Source organism: Megascapheus bottae, chromosome 26, assembly GCF_031878675.1.
Source record: "Megascapheus bottae isolate mThoBot1 chromosome 26, mThoBot2.hap1, whole genome shotgun sequence".
Lineage (NCBI taxonomy): Eukaryota > Metazoa > Chordata > Mammalia > Rodentia > Geomyidae > Megascapheus > Megascapheus bottae.
Genome location: NC_143534.1, coordinates 1,003,003 through 1,028,132, shown reverse-complemented (window position 1 = coordinate 1,028,132; position 25,130 = coordinate 1,003,003). Strand labels below are relative to the sequence as shown.

The 25,130-nt window shown below is 50.2% G+C and overlaps 1 protein-coding gene across 1 annotated transcript in view; it reads left to right on the top strand.

Moving 5' to 3' along the window:
* The window catches only part of Sipa1l2 (signal induced proliferation associated 1 like 2), a 113,567-nt gene that overhangs the window by 32,764 nt on the left and 55,673 nt on the right, over positions 1 to 25,130 (top strand). The window contains exon 2 of the mRNA XM_090318735.1: positions 16,837 to 18,524. Within this exon, the coding sequence (XP_090174861.1) occupies positions 17,069 to 18,524 (1,456 nt within the window). The 5' untranslated portion in view covers positions 16,837 to 17,068. The remainder of the gene's footprint in view (positions 1 to 16,836; positions 18,525 to 25,130) is intronic.

The following is a 25,130-nucleotide window of genomic DNA, read 5'->3' as shown; positions in this document are numbered from 1 at the left end:
TGTCCCCAGTCCTGTCCAAAACACTCTTCTGTAATTTCGCTCTGCCCATTCTTCAGGATACTGTCAAGTCTTGCAGGGCTCCAAGCTCTCCTGTTTCCCAGCTCTCCAAGGAGATGAAGGCCTGCTGGGGTGGGGTTGCACATAGGCCCAGCACTCCCTACATCTCCAGGGAGGCCTTCTTTAGAAGCTTTGGCTTACTCTGTGCTAACATTGCTTTGTTGTAGAGTGATGATTCAAATAAGATTATTGTGTCTAAATGTCTGTGGACTGGGATGTAATGGCCAGAGTGGTAGAGGTCTCCTGGCTTGGTAACACTTCCTAGAGCTTGTTAGCAATAATTCATGTTGCTGGCAATTTCCTGCTTTCATGAGGCCATGGAGTCTTGCAGGCTGCAAGACACTGCGTGGCAGGATTGTTCTGCTTTCTAGACCCTCGGTCCAGGGGGAGACAGTCCTGTTAGTACATAGTGGTGAACTTGGCTCGGGTTATCCAGAGACTAGAAGGTGAGCTGAGCCCTCTCAGGATCATGTGAAGCCACGGTAGCCACTTTCAGGAAACAGAAGAGTTAGCCTCCTGTCACTCGCCATCGGACCCCATCGTCCTCCTTCACCTCACCCCCCAGACCCCCAGGGAGTAGAAACGATGACACAGATGTCATCACTCCTTGGATGCAGTGTGGACTTTGTCGGTGCTGGCAACATCAGCCTCTGTGTCCACCTACCTGAGGTGGTTTGTGTTCATTCTGTGTAGACAGAGCTGAGGAAAGCCTTGCTGTGGTGCGTTGCTGCTGTCTTCATTCCTGGGAGCTGCACAGGCCGGGATGGTGTGGCCCTCATCTTGTCTGCACACCCAATTCCCACAGTCCCCGACTCAGTGAGACTTTGATATCTGGCTCTTAAAACTAGAAGGAATTGGGCCGGGAGTTTGGCCTAGTGGTAGAGTGCTTGCCTAGCATGCATGAAGACCTGGGTTCAATTCCTTGGTACCACACAGTTCCTACCTGACGGATCTAGCTGTCTGGCTTCTTGTTCCCTGACTGGATTCTGGCCTTCTGAATGGCAGGGTCACTTGTGTGTGCACAGCCTTGTCCCCAGGCTGCTGAGCCATACTGTACCCTTTGAAGTAAAGAAGAAAGGTTTTGGAGCCTAGTCTTCCTTCTAAAACTGTACACATGATAGCTATTTGATTACCACTAACCTAAGCGGCAACTGCCATCGAAGACCGGGGATGTCAAGAGGAGAAGTAGATGTTGGGGAGCCTGGCTGAGCCTAGTCCTCTGGGAGGCAGCATCCCTGCTGGGCCATTGCCATCCAGGCAGCTCTGAGGCTCCCAGGATCTCCGTCACACCCACCTGTCATCTGTGGCTGTGGGTCATCTCCAAGGAGCCTCAGCAAGTCCAGGTGCTCCTGGAACTGCCCACGTATTCTGTGAACATGGCTGTTAGTGCTTCCGAATGCATCTGAGTGTCTTGTAGCCACACCTAGTTACTAGGCACCAGCTTCGTGACCAGTGCCTGTGCCTTCCTGTGACAGAGAAGTCTTGGGACTATTCAGTTAGAAGGACTGACGCTGCAGAGTTCTCAGTCCTCTACCTTTATTCCCGTCTTAGCCTTTCATTTATCCACGGTGTATGAATGCTGACGGTGGCTGGTGTGCTCTTGACTTTCCCTCGTAGGAATGCTAAGCATTAGATGATGTGGGCAGTTGGGGTTTCCTGGGAAGGAGTGGGACAGGGTGGATTAGTGACAGCTAGCGGTCTCCTAGTCTAGGGTTTCTGGTGTTTTGGTGGCAGGTCAGGCCCCGGGTAGAATTGCCTTGGACTTGCCATCATCACAGGACGCTTTGCCCTTCCCCGTGCTCTGGTCTTCCGGTGGTGAACTGTTGAATCTGATACGTTTTCCTGTTGTAGTTTTGGCGCAAGTACGAAATAACTGGAAGAGGAGTGTACTGTGCTGGTTTGGTTTGTTCCATCAAGTACCACTTGTTATCTTACCAGCTGATATCCTGTATGTTCATCCCCTATCAGGGTTGAGACTGATTTTGAAGAAAGAGCTGGTGCATATACCTTGGAAACTCAGTTTCTGATTTCATCTCAAGGGTAGTAATTATAAAGAAGCAAATACTTACTAGTAAGAAATGGACTTTTTCCTAACGACACACATGAATGTGTGGCTGGAAGACTTCCTTAGAAATTCACTGTTGGCAGTATTTCCTTGATGTTATTTTAATAAGCACCAGTGATCAATTTTTAGGCTGTTGGATAAAATTAAACCACCTAACTCTGTAGAACACTTGGGAACACATTTATCTGAGTCTCTCCCGAGCTGACAGCTGCAGCGTCCGGGTGTGTTCTGAACAGGGAGCTGCCCTGGCTCTATGAGGGATATATCACATGTGCATGCTCATGCCAGATATATGTGTTACAGAAATAACACTCAAGAAAATAGTACGTGCATCGTACTACTCAAGCCTGGCCGAAGCAGACAGGGAAGTCTGAGTGTGTCCTGAATAGGAAGAAAACTATTTTTAGAGAAGAGTGGTGGAAAGACTTTTCCTATGAGAGTTTTGGTATCTGATGGGCTGGGTGCAGTAAGTTTGTTAAAAATAGGACATTAAATGTAAACATTTTATTGTGCGGTCCCTTCTCTCAGCGTAGCCTCTGAACGGATGGACTCTGTAGGTATCTCAGAACTGCGGATGGAGTTGCAGACAGGCCACTGAGATGGCCTTTCTAACTTCACTATCTCTCCTTCTATCCTTCTGTTTCCCTTTGATAACTGAATTTAAATAGTTCTAGTGCCTGTTAACATTCCTCTCTCAGAGGAACAGAAAAGAAACCAGACAGAAATTTAAAATCACCTGTACTCATTTGTTTTTAATTCTGCCAGATAATACATTAGAGAGGAAATTGAAAGCAGTGTGCAAGAGAGATCTGTATGCCCACCTGTTTTCACTGTTGATGGTAAGCTCCTGAGGCCAGGCGGACCCTCGCCAGTGCCTGGCAGTGCTCCTTCCTCATTCATCTTATTTTTCAGATGCTCATTTTATTATTAGACCCCTGTATCTATGCAGAAAGGACCCCCCCCCACACACACATACATTTCCCTTCCATGTCTGGAGGTGAGAGCTGTGAGGAGCCTCTCATGGTTGTAGTTCACAGCTCATCATTTTCTCTAGAAAGTCTGATTCACATAATGAAACAGCTTACCCTGGGGAAGGCAAGCGAGGGCCAGGCCAGTGCTGTCTGTCTTGGGTACTCTGAGAACATGGTGAGCTTCAGACTTAAGCATCCTGCCTTTTCATTGATGCTTCCTGTCCTTTATGGGCTACCTGTCTCCAAGTCTATTGGTATCTCTTCTATGCTCTGCCTCCCTGCCCCTTACACGCAGCCCGCTTGTTCCTCAGCTGAAGTATGTGCCAGAACCTGGCCTGTGGATGTGGCCATACCACGTCCATGTGTAAACCAGAACCTGGCCTGTGGACCTGGCCTTGTCATGTCCCTGTCCGCCCGTTTTCCCTGCAGTAACCGATATCTCCATGTGCTGGAGTTTTGAGGAAGTGACGATCTAAGGGTCAGCTCTGCACCTCCACTGCCTCGTGTGGCTGCCTGCCCTGGTCTGCCTGGGCACTGCCGAAACACTGCTGGTATCTTTGAGACAGACAAGGCTGCTGCTTACATTGGCTTCAGCCATAGTTATTAGTGCTGAGAACAGCAGAATCAGTTGCTTTCCCAGAGGCTTTCCTTATTGTGTACTGTGTCAGCTGCCTCTCTGCGAATCGGAGCTGCTGCTGTCTGTGCAGGCTAGGGAGGGAGCGGCTCTCTACACAAGTTAAGCTAGGAATTTCTGTATTGCTTTAAGAGTATTTTTAATACTAAAAACTCTCCACAAAAAGGCCTAGCAATCAAGTGTGGCTTGTGGGTGGATGAGTAAGAATGTCCATATTTAAAACACTGAGAAATGTAAATATTTGACTCGATGTAACGCAGTCTTCCACCCTTCACTGGGTCATGATTTTTTTTAGCCTTCTGTTGAGCTCCCAGACAGATGGTCCTTTGAGTGATGAATGCTTTTTCTCTGAGTACCGCAAGATGCCATTTGGTAAACTGATGAAGTGGCATTATTAATAAATACTTCAGGCGGCCGCCACAGAAGGGCCAGACCTGGGAAGTGGGTAGCCGGATCTTGTGGGGTTCTGGGGACACGAGCAGCCCGCACTCTGGTATTTGAACATCCAGTCTCTCCCTTGGTACAAGGTCCTTATTGGGCTTCTCCTCTGTGCGGTTCACTTCAGAATGAGCCAGGGCCATCTTTCCCCTTGCTCGTTATCCACACATATGAGCGGTGATAGGATAAGTTAGTACACAGTGAGTCTGAGCATTGTTTTCATGTTGAAAGCGGGACTAGCAGGGTTTCCGTTGATGGAGTAGTCTTTCCCCTGCAGCTGGAGTTGGTTCCGCAGCTCCCTAGACTTTGTAGTACTTGTAACCAGCAGGCAGAAGGAGTCCAGTCTTGGCGAGCTTTCCAGGTAAGGAAAGCCTGTCTTAACCACATAGCAGCACTTCAGGCAGTTTCTGGAAGTCTTGTCTTGCCCGCCCGGCTCCTTCGGTGGTGAGCGTTATCCCTGACAGACTGTGGGTCCTCTTCAGTGGGCACCTGAGCCTTGGGGTGCTATTCCTACAGGAAAGCGTGGCTTTCAGGTAGTGTCTCTGGGCACAATTAGAGAAGTCCTGATATAGTGGTTAAAAAGAAAGGGGTCAGTCAGGCGGCGTGAGCTCTCTAGGTAGGCCCTGGGGACAGCAGATGGGGGCCTCTACTGGATAGCACAGGCCAAGTTCCCGGCCAGAGTCCTCCTGCTTGGACTCCTGTCGTGCACTGACGGAGGAAGCATCTCTTCTTTGTAGAAGACCCGTGTCGTCATTTACACTCAGGTCTCTGGTTGTCTAAGTCCCTCATGGGTCTCTCCAGAGCTGTATGTCCTTCCTTCCATCTATCCCTCTTGCCTCTCCTGTCCCCTGACCCTTCCTCCTTCATGTTCCTCACTTGTTTCTCCTGCTCCTCACCTCACTTGTTCTGTCCCTCATTTTCTGCCAGTCCCCTACCCATTCTGCACTGCCATTGGGTGCCATCCCTCTAAAATGCATCCTATCCTAACAGCTGCCCACGCCCTGGAGCTGTGGGAATCTGGCTTTCACACGCCCCAGGTCTGCCACTGTCTCAGAAACCGATGCCCTCGAGTGGGGGGGGGGGGTTGTTCATGTTTGTTGATAGAATAAACACAGGAAAATCTTATGGAGCTTGTCGTTGTTTGGGGTTACATGTGTTTGGTCTCCTGTGAGTCTGAACTACTGTGGGAAAGTAAATATTCCACAGGAGCATTACTAAGCATGGAGAGAGCGAAGCAGACAGGGCAGCAGGTGCAGGTACGTGTGTGGCAGTGAGGGAGGCTGTCTGGAGTATCTCCGGGAAGAGTTTGCATTTGCTTTCTGCCGTCTCTGAAGCCCACACACATGGGCATGTCCAGAGGGAGAGCCGCAGTGCCCAGTATGTACTTCCAATGCTGGCTCTACCTTTGGCATGGCTCTGACGACCTTGTAACACTTGCTGTTGACTCTCCTTTGGCCCTGTAGGAAGCTGGCCTGTCAGAAGTGCATTATGTCATTGTTCTCTAGAAAACAGAATCCCCATTTGAGCAGAGGGGAGTGTGTCAGGACCCCACTTCCGGGTTCTGCAGTGTACACTGCCGGCGGGGTTGCTGGCTGGTCTTTAACACATACCCAAGAGCCAGGTCTGGCAGGGTGGTTCTGCTCCACACTATTGTGAGAAAACTGCAGAAAAGGGTCTTAGTGCAGTCTGTACCCCCTCAGGTGCTGTTAACCACTTAGCAGCTAGGCCTTAGCGCCTCTGCCCTGAACAACAGGGGCTTCCACTGGAGGGCATGGAGGGCCGTCCATGCTTGGCAATGTCTGGTTTTGGTCACTTGCCTGCTCTTTAAATTGATGTCCAGAATCCATCCTGCAAACCATGCAATCGTGGGCTCTTGTCTTTGGAATGCCCACTGTGGACACAGGGATGAATGTGTGTCTGTGCAGGGCTTTACACGAGGCTTCGTGGTGAGAGCATGCCTGTGTCATGGCCCAGAGGCACATGTATATTCTCTGGTGCTGTGTGGCATTGACCTGGCTGGGCAGAGCAGAGTCTTCCTGTTAAATCTTTTACTAGACAGAGGGCTTAAAGCCCATGAAGAGCACTGACTCTTACTGAGGAGGAGTGGGCCATAAAAACCCTATTATGGAAGTAGATGAAAGATACTAAGTGGCTGGGTACAAGTCTCAGAATAAATCATGGCCTTTCAGTATCCTGCCCCTCCTCCGAGGCCTGTAGGAAGTCCTTTATCCTGAGAGAGAGGATCTCTGCCCAGTGATGACCTTGTAACTGCTGCTGTTGCTAGAGCCTTAGAGCCTCAAGACCTGCTTCAGATGGTCTGTTGTAGTTTCTGAATTGGAATTACATAGCTTCCACTTTTTATTCTGTTTGTTTTGCTTTGTGAGTCAGGATTTCCCAGGCCCTGGCTGGCCTGGAAATCCGTTGTGATCCTCCTGCCTCAGCTCCATGCAGGAGGATTACAGGCCCCTGGCACCATGCCCACCTGCAGCTTCCTTTGGCTTCAAGGTAGAGACAGAACTTCATGTGTGCTGGAGGTGAAAATGGCTGGATTGTTTCACAGTAAAGCCAGGGAACCATGAAAAGAGAGATTTATACTGGAAATGTTGATTCAATTTGAGTTGAAGCCAGACATTCAAAAAGGGAAAACTAGATTAAACAGTAGATATTTAGAGAGACTTTAAATTGTAACAGCTTTGCAAAAAAGCACATTTATGGCTGTTTCCCAGGCTAAGAGCCTAACTCTTGGACATTCCAGCCACTAATTAATTTCTCCTTTATCTGTCTATGCATTAGCAGACCCCAGCCGTCTAGTACAGAGTCTGGCGACTGGACCATGGACATTACCATGGTCCTGGTCGTGGACGGGATTCTGTCCTGTCACACTACATTATATTTATGACCATAAATTGCCAGTTTAGATTAGGGGTGTATAGCTTCTAGTTATCACTGATTTATTCCATTTGTCAAAGCCTGACATGCTCCATGCAGCTAATTTATTTTCATATACTGTTCAGATATGGGCAGCTGTGAGGCACTGGGGTCTGTGGACGAACAGGCTGGAATTGTGAGCCTTGGGTATTCAGCACCATGGGCTCTGTCTTGCAGAGGCACCTTGGCCCTCAGTGTGGAGATGCCTGCAAGTCTGGGGGCCAGTGGGACCCCTGGATGTGGCCTTCTGTTGAGTCTGAAGCTCACCTGTGTATGGCCCCCTGCTCACTTGCTGATGGAGCCCTTGGGCACACAGAAGTTGTTAATTTTGGCCAAGTCCAATTTCTCAATCATTTTCTTCTGTTGCAGTCTCATAAAGCCTTCTCTGATGTTTTCATCTAAGGTTTTGTAGTTTGAGGTCTTTGTTTTGACTTAATTTTTTATATGGTATCAGGTAGAGATCTAACTTCATTCTTTCTCACACAGGTACCAAGTTTCCCAAATACCATTTGTTGTAAAGATTGTCCTTTTGCCATTGAATGCTTTTAGCAACCTTATGGGGAACAGGTTGATAACATATGTGAGGGTATATTTCTGGGCCCTCAGTTCCATTTGTCTGTGATTCTGTCTTACTGCTATTGCCATGTAGTTTTTATTACTGTTGTTTTGTAATAAATTTTGAAATTAGAAAGCCCACAACCATCGACTATCTTTCTTTTTTCTTAAAATTGCTGTGGCTGTTCAAGCTCCTCTAAGATTCTGTATGAGTGATAGGATTGATTTTCTTGTTCTATATTCACAAAAATATTAGGATTTTGATAGCTTGAATTACATTTTTTAGTGCTTTAGACAATGCATATCTTAAGTCATGCAAGAACTCAGTATCTTCCCATTTATTTGTGTGCATATCTTTATGCATCCTGTCCTGTCTTCCTCAACAGCAAGAATGCAGAGGTGGAGTTCTTCCCCCCCCACACCTTCTACTTTCCAGTTGTTTGGCTTAGACAAGTGTCTTAGGTGTTGAGGATCCAGGTCTGGCAATGGTTGTGTGACATCCTTTCGTTGTGGCTCTGTCTGCCTTGGATGTAGGAACATGTGTCTGCTGGGTCCTCTGATTGGACTGGCACACTGCCTGCTGGCTCCCCTATTTTTAGATGGAATGCTGGCCTGGAACACCTGCCCTGCCTGATGGAAAGCCTTCTTTCCATGGTCTGCTCCAGTTGCTCACCTCAGACTCCTGGTCTGGTTGGGTTTTAGGCCAGTGCCCCTGGTTCTCGGTCAAGATCCTGCCCAACTGAGTTTTCAAAGTATGTTCTTGCACATCTTGCATCCAGGAGATGCACTCGGACTCAAGAAAATCTCCCTTGATCGAATGTCCACCCGGGACAACCCCAGAGGGAACCATCTCTAGCTCTGCTTTGGCATTCATGGCTTAATTTTGTCAAATGCTCGTGTGATGTTTAAAATGTTCTCCTGCTTCCCAGATGTCATAGATGAATAGGTACCCGGGTTTCAACTGAGCAACGTGTTAAAAACATGGGCCCCACCCCAGCTCATGAGTCAGGATTCCTGGGAGAGTGACTGAGAAGCTGTGAACAGTTTGGGGAGCTAAATTTTTTGTTTTAGTTCTTATCCCCACCATCCCCATTGAAAGCTGTACAGAATCTCAGGCAAGTCTGCTCATGGCATGTCTGTCCCAATGCCTGAGTGTGGTGTGGTGAGTGCTGGCTGTGAGGTTTGAACTTTGACCCGGAGAGGACAGCCTTTCCCTGCTGAGAGCCCTGTCCTCCTGCATCCCTCCCCACCCACCTCCCAGCCTGCCTCCCACCTGATTTCTCCTGCCCTCCTACAGAGCTGTCCTTTAGTGGTATCCTCATTGACACCCACCCTCGCCCTAGGCCTAAGGGATTGTGCTGGCCACACTCTGGCAGTCAGCCCTCGTACAGCCTTCCTGTCCTCATCATGGCAGATTGGGGCTACTTTAACTAACTTGAGACCTCCTCCTTGCCTCAGAGCCATCCAGAACGAAAGCCAAAGCCTTCCACCGCCCTCTGTGAATCAGAGTCTAATGCCTTTCTCTGATCTCTAATTCAGTCTCATTTTTCCTCTTGGAGTTCTTCCACTTCAGCCTGTCTGTCTGTCTGTCTGTCTGTCTGTCTGTCTGTCTGTCTGTCTGTGTCTATCTGCCTTGTCCTTCCCCTAGTTCTTTCCCAAGTTACCTAACTTGCTGACAGCCCCACACCCCGCTCCACTTTAGCCCCTCTATGTAGCTATGTGTTCCTCTTTATTCCATGGCTTCTGCCAGAAGTAGGACCTGCGTCCTCTCAAGTCGGACCTCTAGCTCTTTGGCACGTCACCCTGCTTCTCCAGGTGCCCTAAGTGTAGATCATGTGAAAGTGTTGCAAAAACATGGTTAGGATGATGAACCTGGTACTGGGGGATTGGAGCACGAGGTGGGTGGCCGGCCAGGCCAGGCGTAAACTGGGGCTGATGCTGGTGTGTACTTTGCATCACGGAGAAGTTGCAGTTGTGGACGGAAGGAAATCCAGGCGGGAAAGTCCAACTGAGATGTGACAGGCAAAAAGAACCGTGCATTTTGAAGATGGAAGTTTGATGGAGGGATCTTGTGGTCTTGTCTGGCCAGGTGAACAGGTAGGTTGGAACTAGATTTACATAGAGTTGAAAATTGAAGCAGTAGTTTTAACATGTAAGGCTACTGGAGTTCAAAGACTTGAGAAGTGCTTGCAAAGTACCCAGCACACATGAAGTACTCGATAAGACTTGTCCCAGAGGTTTCTAGAGCTTTCCAGCATCTGATTTCATTTCTTTAAAACTTAAGCAGGAATACTGTGCATTAATAAATGGCCTGACATTGATCTGTTCAGTATGAATGGAAATTAGCTCAGTACTTGGGAAAGAAGAAAACAGAAAGGCTTTAGAACCATGCTTTAGCTTAACTTATGCTTTTGGGGATTGTTTTTCAGCCCCACCTAATGCCTGGGCATCGCTGGCTTAGCTGAGTCCCAGGCTTCACAGGAGCCAGGCAGAGCCTCTAGGGCCAAGCAGGAGTTAAGGCAGGAAAACAAACACTGATTAGGTAATTTTGAACATGAAGAGTCTAATTTGGGAGTCATTGCTCAACACCACCCCGCACTTGCTAACCTGATTCCTTAAAGACGAGGAACATTTCCCTTTTTGCTTGTAAACCTGGCCCACAGTAAGATCTTCTCCAGCTGCTTAGGAAGAAAGCGTGGCCATGCAAACAGGGAGATAAGTCCCCGAGGCTCCAGGGTCAGAGGTTTCTGCTCTGCAGGATGAAGCTCTGGCTGGACAGGAAGGCTCAGGAGTAACAAGTCTGTCCACCTCAGTGTCAGACTGAGGAGACATGGTATTTCTTACCTCATGGGTGTTGAGAGCGTGAGTCTACTTTGCATCCTCTGTAGCACTGGAGGGCCCAACACCAGACCCTTGTGTCTGTGTGTGTGGGGGGCAGGCCTGGGCAGCCCTCGTGGAACTCAGAGCCACACTGCCAGAAGTGGTGCCACCCACCATGTCCACATGTGTCCAGCTTCCTGGGGCAGGGGAATACTTTCCTGTCTCACTGTCCTTCCACTCATGCCCAGGATTGCAACTGCCAGAACTGATAATTAATGTGTATGTGGTGCATTAGCCAGCTTTCAGTCACCGTTACAAGTTAAGGAGAAGAAATGTTTATTTTCGCTGTAGACTTCAGGGGTGTGAGACCTCAGTCAGTTGACACTGGACCTGTTTGGGGGCTGAGTCAAAAGGATGAGTTTGAAACCAGCCTGGGCTACGTAGTAAAACCCTGTTTCCCTTTACCTCCTTCTCACACACAGAAATCCACAATCATCAATTGGACCTATTGTCCTCATGTCTGTGGTACTATATATATATATAACCATGACTGGAGGTGTGATTTAGTAGACAAGGTGTTCATTTTGTGGTGTCAGGGGCAAAATTAGAGGAGACAGTTTCCAATATCCTCACAGGGGGGGCCATAACCTAGCTTGTTCCCGCTGGGCCTCACTGCCCAAAGGCATCACCCACCCTCAGTTGCATCATCATTGGGGTCAGGGCTGTCACTGAGGGCCTGTACCCTCACCAGGGGCTCGTTCACCCCTGGGGACCAGCGGCATCACTGGGGACCACACTTTCAGCACATGGGCCTTTGGGGGATACTGAAAATTTAACCCATATGCTGAAGTACCAACAGGGGTTTGTGGCAGATAATGAACCTCAGGAGGCTGGTTAGCCCGACTGATTTTTTTATTTAGATAAACACAGAAGAGTGCAAGGAAGGTGTTCAGTGTGGGAGCGGCAAATGGGGCTTGTTGTGCTTTTGCTGCTTCAGCTGCCATTTTGAAAAATCAAGTGCTAGGCTGCTGTATGACCTGGAAGGGTTTTCATGTCCTCTGTGCAGGGTTTAAAGGGATCTTCTTGGGTTCAAATGGCTTTGTCACTCACTAGTTAATTTGTACAAAGGCAGCATTGAGCTTCTACTCCATGTTCTGGCTGATTTTCAGTAGTTGTCATCCATTTTTGATTTTGTCAAAGTGATGGTGTGGTTCCTGAACTCCCGGCCTCCTGGAGGTCAATGAGGCAGAGGAGGGCTGTGCCCTGAGCTCTGGTCCCATGGGGTCAGTACAGAGCAGTGTCATTGGGGCAGGAACGTCATTGATCCTTGTTGGGATTTATAATGGAAGAATCTCAGATCTCAAAGTAGGCTTCAGCTCCTTCCGTTTTATTAGGGCCTGCTTCAGGTTCCCTTCTTCAATATCCTGTGTCAGTAGCATTAAGTCCTGTGTTCTGTGGTTTTTAAATGAATATAACAAGATCCATAGTAGCTGGTATATAACAGAACTAACTTTCTTCCCTCCCTCCCTCCCTCCCTCCCTCCCTCCCTCCCTCCCTCCCTCCCTCCCTCCCTCCCTCCCTCCCTCCCGCTAGTCATGGGGCTTGAACTGAGGGCCTGAGCACTGTCCTTGGGCTTTTCTCACTTAAGCCACAGCATCACTTCAGCTCTTTCTATGTATGTGGTACAGAGGAATCGAATCTGGGTCTTTGTGCATGCTCGGCAAGCACTCTACCACTAGGCCACACTCCCAGCCAGAACTTTGTTTCTTGCAGTACTTTTCCTCAGATACAAATGCCTCAGCTTATATTGTATATATGCATATTTGGTTATTTGAAATCAGATAGGGAAGGGGGGGAAACAAGATGAGGGGTGGGGGTGAGCGGAGAGAAATGGGGACCAAGACATGAGAAAGGGTATCAGTGTTTGTGAAGTAATGCACCTTCTATCTGGTGATTATAGTGTAACCCTTCTATTAATTACAATAAAAATATATGGAAAAAAAAAAACAACAAATGCCGCAGCTTAAGATAGATAGAAGTGAATGAATTCTTGTGATTTACCTGGAACCCAGGGGCCTCAGTGCTGAAGACATTATGAACCGAGAAAAGAGTGGTTACCAATTCTTCCCAAGTTACAGATTTCATGAGAAGCATCGAATACCCACTGCTCTTCCTGTGTCTCTTTCTACAACTCCATGGCTACCTTTGTCTGTTTAAACACTCATCTGTTTTGTTTCTGATTCAGGTAGTAGCTGCCTGAATGTGCATGACTACAAAGGTTGATTCTTGTGTTACAGACACTCCACAGTAATCAAATGTCTGAGGACTGATTTCCAGGCCAGTTCTACCACAGACGTACTGTCATTTTATTATGGAGCTTCCGTTACTGTTGAGTTAACACCCCGTGTGTCACGCTGTCTCCTGGCCTCCTGCCGCACTGTCAGTGGTCTGTCAAGTATGAATGAGGATTAGTGGGCGGATTGTAGCTCTTTAGTCACAGCTGACTTCGCCAAAAGCCAAGCCCAGTGCAGCTGGTTGTGGCTGAGGCAGTTGGACTCTGATGTGGCCACGGCTTGGCTCCCCTGAGGGAAGAAATGGGTCACGCACTGCCTCCTTGTTTCCTGACACGTTGGTATTGTGCCCATGTGACAAGCGTTTTTACAACTGGCTACACTGGAACTATCGATGTGCTGTGTAGTTCTGACCAGCTTTTCCTCGAGTGAGTGAGGCTCACAATGTGAACATTGGTCATTTCCAATCCATTTGAAGACAGTTATGCGTAAGCACCACATCTTCTCCCTGCTGCCCTGTCTTTTGCAAATCACCAACTGGACCATCGGCCTGTGGACTGACCCTTCTCTCCGGCTCTCTCTCCAGGTCCCCTCTGGTGTTGGGCCACACAGCTTGCTTATTCCTGCTTACCAAGGGCCTGTGACATTGTCATTTTTACTGGGGAAGAAAAGCCATGGAAATCGATAAAAACAAGAACTGAACACTATTGGGAGCAATGCTCTTGGCATTAAAAATTCCTTTATGAGAAGGAAAGGAAACTCTCAGCCTTCTACAGATCCACTCTAATCTGGGGTCAGTCAGCCTGTTTCCTCCCCACTCCCACGCAGTGTGGGCTGGGTGACCCAGGGTGCTCTGGTGCGGTGACACGGCCGCCACACCACACCTCAAGCTTAGCAGGCACCACTGTAGTATGGTTTTCTGCAATTTGTTTTATCTTTAATATTCTTACTACTTCAGCAAACTGAAAACTGCATTTACCAGTATAAAGCCATCAAAGCCAGTTTTGCTGCTATTTTTAAGGTGGTGTAAAAGAGATGACTATTTCATACGTCAGGCTGTGAGTGCAGGGCTTCTTGAGCAATGCTACCTGCCTACCTGCTCTTTGCCTGTCCTCCATCTCCCCTTCCACAAGTCACTAGTTCATTTCTTACATAGTGTATATTGCACACAGTGATTGCTCATCCTTCTTTCCTTTATTCTAAAAACAAAACCTGAAAAGATGGCCAGGGAGAATGCACAGCTAGCTGTTTATTAAAAGGAAAGCTAGAAGAACTTTGTCTCTAGGGTGTAAAGCATGGGTATCCCGGCCCCTGATCTTGGGGATATGTTTTTCTGTGACACACAGAATTAGGGTGGCCTCACTCACTGAGTTCTTCATCGAGAGCCTGGGAGCCTCCAAGGAGAACAGGCTATACGGCCAGCTGCTGCGCCAGCCTAGCTGAGGATGCTGCTAGAAGACGGGATACAGAAGAGAAAGATTGATGCTAGACGTAGAGACAGCTCTCCTCTAAGATACCCTCATTCCCAAATCTGTTAAAATCATAGTAGAAGATGATTTGCAGATTTCTTTGGGAAAACATTTTATGCAAATTTGCTGTAGTTTCCAGCAAACCTGATTATAAATCAGCACACATTCATCTATTTTTAATCTATTTTTAATTTTTATGTTTTAAAATAATCTGTTTTTCATCTGCATGTTAGAGTGCCTCCTTTTTTAAAAGAAATATATGGAATCGATATATGGAAACTAACTAGTAAGTAAAAGCAAAGATATAAAGCAGAGAGACATGAACATTTAGAAGCTACATTTCCAAGTAAGAGTCTGAGCCTCTGAGAAGTTTATCTTCTTTGTGGGGGGCAGATCTGTGAGGATAGGGTGTGGATTCAGAGCTTCCCTGGAATGTGGAGAGAGGCAGATTTGCTCAGCTTTGAACGGGGAGCGTGGGGACCAGCCTCCTCATTGTGCCTCTCCTCTGTCCTCCTGCTGTGCTCCTCTGTCCCCCTGCTTTGCTCCTCTGTCCCCCTGATTTGCTCCTCTGTCCCCCTGCTTTGCTCCTCTGTCCTCCTGCTTTGCTCCTCTGTGCTGCTGTATGTGCCTTGGCATGGAGAAGGAAGGCAGGTAGGGCAGGTGCTGTTTTAGATAGGATTTATTTTATGAACTGGATGGTCAAGGAGTTTCAGAGCACCATTAAATTGGTTCTTGACATTTCCTGTATGTTTGTCATTAGAAATTGGTTGTTTTTGTTCAGTGGTTAATGAAGCCATTCAGATTTTCCATTCCTGGGTCAGTTTGGGGAATTTGTATTTCGAGAATTCTTGTAACTCTGTACTGACTGGTGGAAATATTTTTTTCCTGCCAGTCCTTGCCCTTGAATTCAGGGTCTGAGCATTGTCCTTGGGCTTCTCAAGGCTAGAGCTCTAGCACTTGAGCCATGGCACTGCTTCTGGCTTTTTTTATGTATGTGGTACTGAGAAATCGAACCCAGGTCTTCGTGCGTGCTAGGCAAGCACTCTACCACTAGGCCACACTCCTGGCCCCCTTTGGAAATAATTTTAAGTTTAAACTTTTGCTTTTGTTCCGTAAGCCAGCAATTATCTCTAGAACCAATAAATTCAATAGACCCGTTCCTTTGCACCCTGCTCCTTGTGAATCATTACAGTAAGAGCTTGTTTTCCTTTGTACCTGTGTTACTTTCTCAGTATCGTGGGGCAGATTTGATAATAGAATAAATTGTATTGGAAATAACTGTTAATTCATAAATCCTTTGAAACACAATAATCTTAAGCAGAATGGGTAAGTGCAGTCAGTCACCTGCTCCCTGAGCCAAGTAGAGCTGGCTGGTCTGTTCTGCATGTGCCTCTTCCTGAACAGTTGTGAGACCACCCTGGGTAAGCCGCAGACCCCCTGCCCACGCAGACAGGGTGTGATCAGGAGCGAAGTGGTTGACATTGTAGTGACTCGCCATCAGGAGTAGAAAAGCGTCCTGCATCTTTAGCTGGTTGGGATTTCAGCATTTTCCATGGTGTTAGCATCCAGTGATGGTGACAGGTACAGGAGATGGGCTTTATTGCCCCTGTCCATCATCCTACTTTGCAGAAGAGCTTGGACTGGGAATTTCTTGCCTGTAATCCTGGCCCCTTAGGAGGCTTCAACCTGGAAGATCATAGTTCAAAGCCAGGCAGAGTAAGTCCACAAAAATGTTTAGTATTTTAAAAAATGGAAAAAGAAAAGACCATGAGACTGCAAGTCTAGTTAATCAGTAAAAATCTGGACTGGAGATGTGACTCAAGTGGTAAAGCACTAGCCACGAGCAAGAAGGCCAGCACAAGGCAGTGAGATCCAGCCTTAGGATGGGGGGGGGGGAGGTGAAGGGGGGGTCAGTGAAGAAGATACTCAAGCTCTCATGAGCTTGGAAAATGTATAATACCCAAAATGTTGTCAGTCAAATTGAGGCTATTGAGATGAAAGAAAGTCGAGATGGATCAGGTCATGTGTCTCGTCATCTGCTTGTTTATGGCTTTGGTACCTTCCGTTAGTAACACACACCGTGTCTGAGTAACTTCAGCACCGCCTCCTTGAGAGCGGTGAGCTTCAGCTTGGGCATGCACAATGGTTGATGGCTGGCATTGCCCGTCTGCCGCAGGACACTTCAGCTAAAGTGCATTGTGCACACTGTGCTCCTGTCACTCTTGTAGCTGTTCTATTTATGTGGCATGGCTGTGTGAAGTCACGTTGGCACACGGCTGAAGGTCGTGGCTTCTGGCCTCTGGGAACCTTTATGGGAGAATGTGCAGTTCTCAGCTTTAGGTAAGAAGCCCGTGCTCCGGGGCCAGGAAGAAGTGGGCTGGGCTCAGAGGTGCTTGGGGTAGGAGACAGCCTGGCAGTGTTTCTTGGGCCTGCGTGTGAATTGCAACCAGACCTGCACAGAGGACGAGCAAGCCCCAGACGCAGTGTGGTGACTGTGGAGATATGTGGCTTCGTGCTACCTTGGGGAAGCTGAGAGGACAACACAGACTGTAGAGCGCCAGCCTTGAACTGTAGCACTGTTAACCCTGTTTCCTGTCTCTTCACGTAGGTGAAGGAAGTGCTCCTTCCCAGACGTCCTGAGGAGAAGAACAAAGCATGAGCTGTGGGGTGACTGAGCAGCCCGGGGACCTTGGAGAGATGGTATCCGCAGCGAGTGTATCTGCGGTTGGCTGTGCACAGTAGACCGCAGCACGCTGCATGCTTAGTCTTGTGCTGTGACTGACGATGGAAGTAGAATTGCACCCGTCTCTCTGCTGAGATGACTTTTTGCCTTTGTGGACATGAGTGACCCAAGGCACTTGCAAACAGAGAAGCACCAGTGTGGCAGAGCCTCCTCCAAACTCAAGGACACTCCTGGAATCATGCAGTCAGATGATTATTTTGCTCGAAAATTTAAAGCCATTAATGGCAATATTGGACCTGCTACATCTTTAAATATTTCTAATTCCAGTGAGGGCGGTGGTCCAGCCAGTGGCACCCCAGCTGTGCCCAAGATGGGCGTGAGGGCCAGAGTGTCCGAATGGCCTCCCAAAAAGGACTGCTCCAAGGATCTGGCCTGCAAGAGGCTGTGGGAGAACCGGTCCCAGTCCAGCTATGAGAGCGTCACCTCCGTGCTGCCGAGTGGGCAGCACGATGAGCAGCTAGGTCTGGACTTTGTGGAGGCCAAGTACACCCTGGGAGACCTGCTGGCCCACTCCTCCCAGAGAGGACTCCACCCCATACGGCAGAGAAGCAACAGCGACGTCACCATCAGCGACATCGATGCCGAGGACGTGCTGGACCAGCGTGCCGTGAACCCCAACACGGGGGCCGCCCTGCACAGGGAGTACGGGAGCACCTCCTCCATCGACCGGCAGGGCGTGTCTGGAGAGAACTTCTTTGCCATGCTCCGAGGGTATCGGGTGGAGAGTTATGACCCCAAGATGGTGAACCCCTTGGGGTTCCCCGAGTTCTTTCCCTGCGACCCTGCCATCTCCCCCAGCCTCCACGCTGCTGCGCAGATTGCGAGGGGGGAGTTTGTCCGCATCTCGGGCCGGGACTCCCTGGGCGGCGCCCTTCTGATGGGGAGGGACAGGGACAAGCCGTTCAAGCGCAGGCTGAAATCTGAGTCCGTGGAGACGTCGCTCTTCCGAAAGCTGCGGACTGTGAAGAGCGAGCACGAGACCTTCAGGTTCACGTCTGACCTGGAGGAGGGCCGTCTCGAGCGGGGGGTGCGCCCGTGGAGCTGTCAGCGCTGCTTTGCACACTACGATGTCCAGAGCATCCTGTTCAACATCAATGAAGCCATGGCCACCAGAGCCCGCATGGGGACGAGGAAGAACATCACCACGGGGGCCTCAGCCGCATCACAGAGCCCAGGGGCTGCCGGCCCCACGGGCGGCTGCGAGTCCCCACTGGGCAGCAAGGAGGACCTCAACTCCAAGGAGAACCTGGACGCCGATGAGGGCGACGGCAAGAGCAACGACCTGGTTCTCAGCTGCCCTTACTTCCGAAACGAGACGGGCGGGGAGGGCGACCGGCGCATTGCGCTCTCCCGGGCTAACTCCGTCTCCTTCAGTGCCGGCGAGAGCTGCTCCTTCGAGTCCTCCCTCAGCTCCCACTGCACCAACGCAGGTGTCTCCGTGCTAGAGGTGCCCAGAGAAAGCCAGCCGGTTCACAGGGAGAAGGTCAAGCGCTACATAATAGAGCACATCGACCTGGGGGCCTACTACTACCGCAAGTTCTTCTATGGGAAAGGTGAGCCTGGCGGCCTCGGCTACCTCCACTGCCTCGGCTGCCTCCAGCCCTGTACCTCCCGGGGTTAGAGCAAGTGCCTCTGGGTTCTCAGGCCTGGCTTGTCCCCTGTCGATGACCCGTACCGCTGTTGGTTAGAAACTCGTACCTTGTCTGGTTTGAAATCCCTCCCAGGCTTTGTATCTCTTGTCTCTTTCTGTCTATCTCTGTGTGTCTGCCTACCTGTGGGCATCACAAATGTCAGACTTAATGTAGACATCTGCCCCTTCTGCTAAGCGTCCTTGGTTGGCGCTGTCGCCAGCTTTGCTGGTTGTTCCTCTCAGTCTCCAGCCTCATTGCCTCCCGTCCTGGTGGAAAGAATGCACGGGTTAGTATGATAGGCAGATGCAATGTCTTCTCACAGTGCTTAGTGTTACTTTTTTTCATAATTCTTTAGTGTATTTTATTGTCGGGTAACGTATAGAGGGGTTACAGTTACATTCATGAGGTGATGAGTGGAGGATTTGAACATTGATACCCCTTCCCATGTTTTTCTCCCACTTTCCTGCCCCCAGCCCCTCTTAGTGTTACTTCATAATTCTTCTGTCCTACATAAAATAATTTGCTATGGTTTCCGTCTTCAGGCTCTGAAGGATGCAGTGTCATGTAGTTGGCACCTCAGCCTTTAAGTTGGTGGGGCTGTTTATTCTGAGGCACAGAAGTCATTCTGTGCTGGAGATCTGCGGGAAATGGGTTCCAAACAGGTCAGAGTGTATACCAGTAATTAGTGTTTTGCTGTTGTCTTAGTTGGTGTCTGGCCCCTTCCTTTGGGTGTATTTTACTTTCCAAGTTCTTCCTCTGCGTTTCGTTCCACTGGCCCCCTTCGTGGCAGCACCCACACGTGGGGCAGCCTGGCCAGGCCTCCCCGTCCCCTTCGTGTGGTGCGGCACCCTGCTGTCCTGTCGGAGTGGCTGCATGCAGTGTTGGTCTGGTGTGGAGTGGTCAGAACTTCAGGCGGTCGCTGTGTCCCCTTGGGTCCCCACAGCCTTGCCCTCACCACGAAGCCTTCTCATTACCTTGGCCCATGGACTGCACACATGAAAGAAGTTGTTGGCCAGACCAGTGTCAATTACTAAATTATTTTTCCCTGTTTTGACACAAACCCAGGTGTCACCCACCACTTCACATGGCACGGTGGAGCCAGGGAAGTCAGGGTGGTTATGACCCTGGACAGTGAGCCCAGCACGCCCCTGCTCCCGGGAGCCATGCTCACTGTTCCTGTTTCCTGGCTGTCTGGTCTCACGGCAGGTTTTTCACGTCCTTGCTCACCAGTCTTGGGGCTGAACCCCTTTTGTCAGCAGGTCTTGGTCCCCTGTGGTGCTTTCTTCCCCATGCTCCGCCCCCGGTGCCACCCAGGCTTAGGGTGGGCATCCCTGCCCCTATGTGGGGGATCTTCCAGGGCTGCCGTCCAGGCAGCCTGGGTCCACACTGTGAACGGCCTGGGACCTTCTCAAGGACTGTGCAGTCCAGGGCAGACTTTTAGAAAGGGGAGCCTGGAGGAATAGGCTTCTTCCTTAGGATTGCTTTTGTAGCTGGACCCTGGCTTCCACCACTAGCCACGAAACAAAGTCTCTTAGATGTATTACCCACCAAAATCCTCTGGCGAGTATTGTGGCTGGCTGAGTTTTATATGGTTTTTGGTTCATCCTGTAAAGTATCAGGATGTAAAAGTTATTTATGTTCCTTTTTTGTACAAACCCTTAGTGTGAGTGTCCTGCTCAGACTACATGGCTCCAGAAGTGTCTGTGGGGGAGGTGATGGCCCTGCCCCGCATTAACACCAGCCAGTCGCCAGGGTCCTGGAGCCTGCTCTGTCTGGTGATTTCTGGTACAGTCTTGAGTTCTCATCTGTCACTTCTCCATAGTTTTGAAGACTTCTCTGCAGGTGACTTAGGAATTTTGAGGACACTGGAAATGACATTGTCAGACTTGTCAGATTGAATATAAAAAATTAATAAGCACCACGGAAGAAACTGTATGAATGCCTGCAGGAGCAGCTGGTGGTTGTAGATGGGAGAGGGGCAGCAGCTCTGGGTGGAGCTTGCCAGAGCAGGGCTAAAGCCTTGACTGCCCGTGGAGCCAGTAGCACCAGGACATGTCGGCCACCCAGGTCCCCATCTTTGGTGTTCTAGAGTGAATGTTTGAGGAGGACTCTGAGCTCCAGGACTGCAGGAGTGGGCCAGGCCTCCACTCCTCCGCAGCTTTGGACATGGCCCTGCGTGACCTGAAGGTGACATTGTGGCCACGGATGGCCCTTTGGTGGACTTTAGGAACTAGTGGCAATAGCCCAGGGCACTGAGTTTCTGGACACTCACAGCTGGCCTCAGCCCCTGCACGATGGCTGGACTTGGCCACTGTGTACAAGCTCCTCAGGCCGTGGGAACGTGGTGTGTTTGAAAAGAGGCCGGCACAGAATGGCCCTGACGCCGCCACTCTGCAAATAGTGTCTGCACCCGTTTCTCCTCTCCCAAGTCCCTCTCTGTGGAAGCTTTTTGAGGGTCTTGTGACTTTCTTTTTGCTCTGTGTTCTGTGTGAAACTTGGCTCCCAGTCATTGGGAAAATTTTACAGAACAAATGTTAAAAAGCAGTTCTTCACTAGGCAGTTTTATATAGAAAGGTGTGTTTGTAACACAGTCCCGGAAAGGCGTTTTAATGGTCCCATAAGTGGATCATCAAGGGGTGGCGGCCACCGTAGACTGGCAACCTGGCCTCCAGTGATGCAGAGGCAAGCACAGCTGTGCATTCAGCCCAGGGAGCTGGCTGGCATGGGCCGTGGAGTCGGCGCTGTTTCTCCACTGGCTGACCTCTCCTGGGCAGACCAGACACCTCCAAGGGTCACGGAGAAGAACTGCCCTGTGCTGGCCTCCACACAGCTCCCAGGTAGCTGCTGTTCAGTTATCCTTACTTGGCTGAAGTCCTGCTGGCTCCCTCAGAGTCTCCTTCTTAGCTTGCGTGAGGATGCGGGTAGCAAGGTTAAAACTTACTTTCTCTAAGATGTTTCTCTTGCCCTTCCCTAAGACCTGATGAGGGGGTTGTGAGATGTAAGACAGCGTTGCCCAACCTGCAATGCAGCCTGTACGCTAACCTCGCCTGGGGATTCTCTGACAGTGGCAAGAAAAGAATTACAAATATCTGATCAGGCTTTGAAGAGGTGAGGAAGGAGTTTGAGGTGTGGATGAAAATGTTTTCTATCCCTGCTGACGAGTGTCCCTTCCTCTGGCAGTTTCTTTCTTACACACCCATGTACCAGCAAGGACTCTGATCTCTCCTTGCCACTTAGTGTCATAAATCCTCTGGAGTAGGGAACCTTAGGATTCATTTTTGCAGGAACTTTCCAGAAAGAAGAGTGTCTAGCTGCTTCATAGTAAAATGGGGGCCCCCAGGAGCCCTGCCAGTTCATGGTGCAGCATAGGAGACTGCTCATCCCAAGTGCCTTTCTGCCTAGACACCAGCCATGGGATCTGTAGACCTAGCCCATCTGCGTGCGTCGTTGGCATCGTTGGTACCAGAGCATGTTCTCTCTGTGGCTTCTCTGACACCCAGGGGGCTCTTTCTGCAGCCTCCTGTCTGCATACATTTATCTGGTTCATTATTTTCAGCAACTGCTCTTACTCAGCTCTTTGCATACCCCCTTCCTTCAGCGCTAGCCTTTTCATTAGACACTAACTGGAGTACGCTAGGCATAAGTCTGCAAGATTATCCAATAAAGTGAAAGGTTATTGTAAAATTTGCGTAACAGTCTGCTCATCAACTTAAATTTTGTGGCCAGGAAGTCCCTTTTCCATTCAGTACAGTGCCCCAGAGGCTCACTCTTGATCACTGGAGGCTCGGGGTGGGGGAGGGGAGGTGAAGGGGGGCACTGTGGACTCACCTGGACTCACACTCACTCTTGATCACTGGAGGCTCTGGGGGGGGGGCACTGTGGACTCACCTGGACTCACACTCACTCTTGATCACTGGAGGCTCTGGGGGGCAATGTGGACTCACCTGGACTCACACTCACTCTTGATCACTGGAGGCTCTGGGGGAGCACTGTGGACTCACACTCACTCTTGATCACTGGAGGCTCTGGAGGTGGGGAGGCACTGTGGACTCACCTGGACTCACACTCACTCTTGATCACTGGAGGCTCTGGAGGTGGGGAGGCACTGTGGACTCACCTGGACTCACACTCACTCTTGATCACTGGAGGCTCTGGGGGGCAATGTGGACTCACCTGGACTCACACTCACTCTTGATCACTGGAGGCTCTGGGGGGGGCACTGTGGACTCACCTGGACTCACACTCACTCTTGATCACTGGAGGCTCTGGGGGGGGGGCACTGTGGACTCACCTGGACTCACACTCACTCTTGATCACTGGAGGCTCTGGGGGGGGGCACTGTGGACTCACCTGGACTCACACTCACTCTTGATCACTGGAGGCTCTGGGGGGGGGGGCACTGTGGACTCACCTGGACTCACACTCACTCTTGATCACTGGAGGCTCTGGAGGTGGGGAGGCACTGTGGACTCACCTGGACTCACACTCACTCTTGATCACTGGAAGCTCTGAGGGGGCACTGTGGACTCACCAGGACTCACACTCACTCTTGATCACTGGAGGCTCTGGGGGGGTCACTGTGGACTCACCTGGACTCACACCCACTCTTGATCACTGGAGGCTCTGGAGGTGGGGAGGCACTGTGGACTCACCTGGACTCACACTCACTCTTGATCACTGGAGGCTCTGAGGGGGCACTGTGGACTCACCTGGACTCACACTCACTCTTGATCACTGGAAGCTCTGAGGGGGCACTGTGGACTCACCTGGACTCACACTCACTCTTGATCACTGGAGGCTCTGGGGGGGTCACTGTGGACTCACCTGGACTCACACTCACTCTTGATCACTGGAGGCTCTGGGGGGGGGGGCACTGTGGACTCACCTGGACTCACACTCACTCTTGATCACTGGAGGCTCTGGGGGGCAATGTGGACTCACCTGGACTCACACTCACTCTTGATCACTGGAGGCGGGGCACTGTGGACTCACCTGGACTCACACTCACTCTTGATCACTGGAGGCTCTGGGGGAGCACTGTGGACTCACACTCACTCTTGATCACTGGAGGCTCTGGGGGGGGGGCACTGTGGACTCACCTGGACTCACACTCCACCCATATTTAGGGGAAATCCTTGAACTTCTTGGTTCCCTGGCTATTCGTTGAAATGGGCTTAGCACATCATTTAAGGGTGCCTTCCAAGAGCATCAGGACATTTCTTTCTAGAAAAACAGCTTGGTCTACTCCAAAGTGCAGCATCTAAAGGGCAGCACCGGGCTGCTGAGGAGCACGGCAAGAGAGGCCAAGGAAGACATCCGGTGAAGGCCCCCACCCCGCTCTGCCCCTCCACGCCACTAACAGAGGGGTGCAGGCAGTGTCCACCCACTGCTGGTGTCACATGTCTGCCTTTGCTGTGAATTTTGTGTCTGGTGCCTTTTCTTTCTGTTTTACACAGTCTTTGGAAGAAGGAATAGGGAATTGGATGCTATTAGATTCGTGCAGGTGGCACTATTCTAGGAAACAGCTGGTAGAGGGGAACAAGATGACACCACAGGACCTCCCTTCCTAATGTAGCATGTGCTAGAAGGTGGAAGGGAACACGGGGTGTGAAAGGGCATGGGAGGTGAGGACTCCCCGCACACACTCCCTGCGCCACCCCTCCCCAGGACACAGTCAACTCCATGATCAGCCTTTCTTCCTGGCCAGAATGGCTGCCACAGACAGAGGTCCCATTGAGTTCAGGGAACTCCTCGTGGATGACCTTCCCAGCTGGGCACAGAGCTCACCATGGGGACATGGCCACCTCCGTTTTGTGGCCACCGTGGTGTGGACACTTGGCACCTCCTGCGGCATGTGAGATCCCATCCCCTAGGGCAGCTGCCATGACCAGTGCTGACCCTTCACCCCAACAGGCCTTGGCTCTGTCGGGAGGAAGAGGAGCCAGTAGCCTATTGTGTTCCAGGAAGAGGAGTGGAGCCTGTTTTCCTCTCTCTGTAGCTGATGGGCTGGCAAACAAGGACTCTGGCTGCCTTCCTCCAGCACGGAAAATTGGAAGTGAGTGTCTTGGGGATGAAAGGCCTCAGAGGATGTGGAACCCTGCGTTAGGTTAATTCACGAGCCGGCAAGGTTCCTCACCTCCCGAGTCCTTTCACACCCATATTCCCTTCCACCCTCCAGCACATGCTGCCTAATGTTACAAATTAGTAAGGGAGACCCTGTGGTATCATCTCATTCTCCAGGCTCTGTTTTCATCTTGTTTTCTTTCCTTCAGGCCAGACCTATGAAAACACTGTCCTTGGGTTCAGGGTAGACTGCTCCCCGCTGCCAGCTGTTTTCTTTCCTGCATTGCTTGCTTTTTAAAAAAATATTTAAGTAGTTGTAAAAGTTTTCTAGTCACCGTGTCATTTAATAAGTACAGTGCTTGATCTTTTACAACCTCATTCTTGGTGTGAACTTGCTGCCCTGTGGTGATTCTTCTAGGAATGTTCAGGAGCCAGGCTGCCAGATCACCGCCTCGCAGGTCCCAC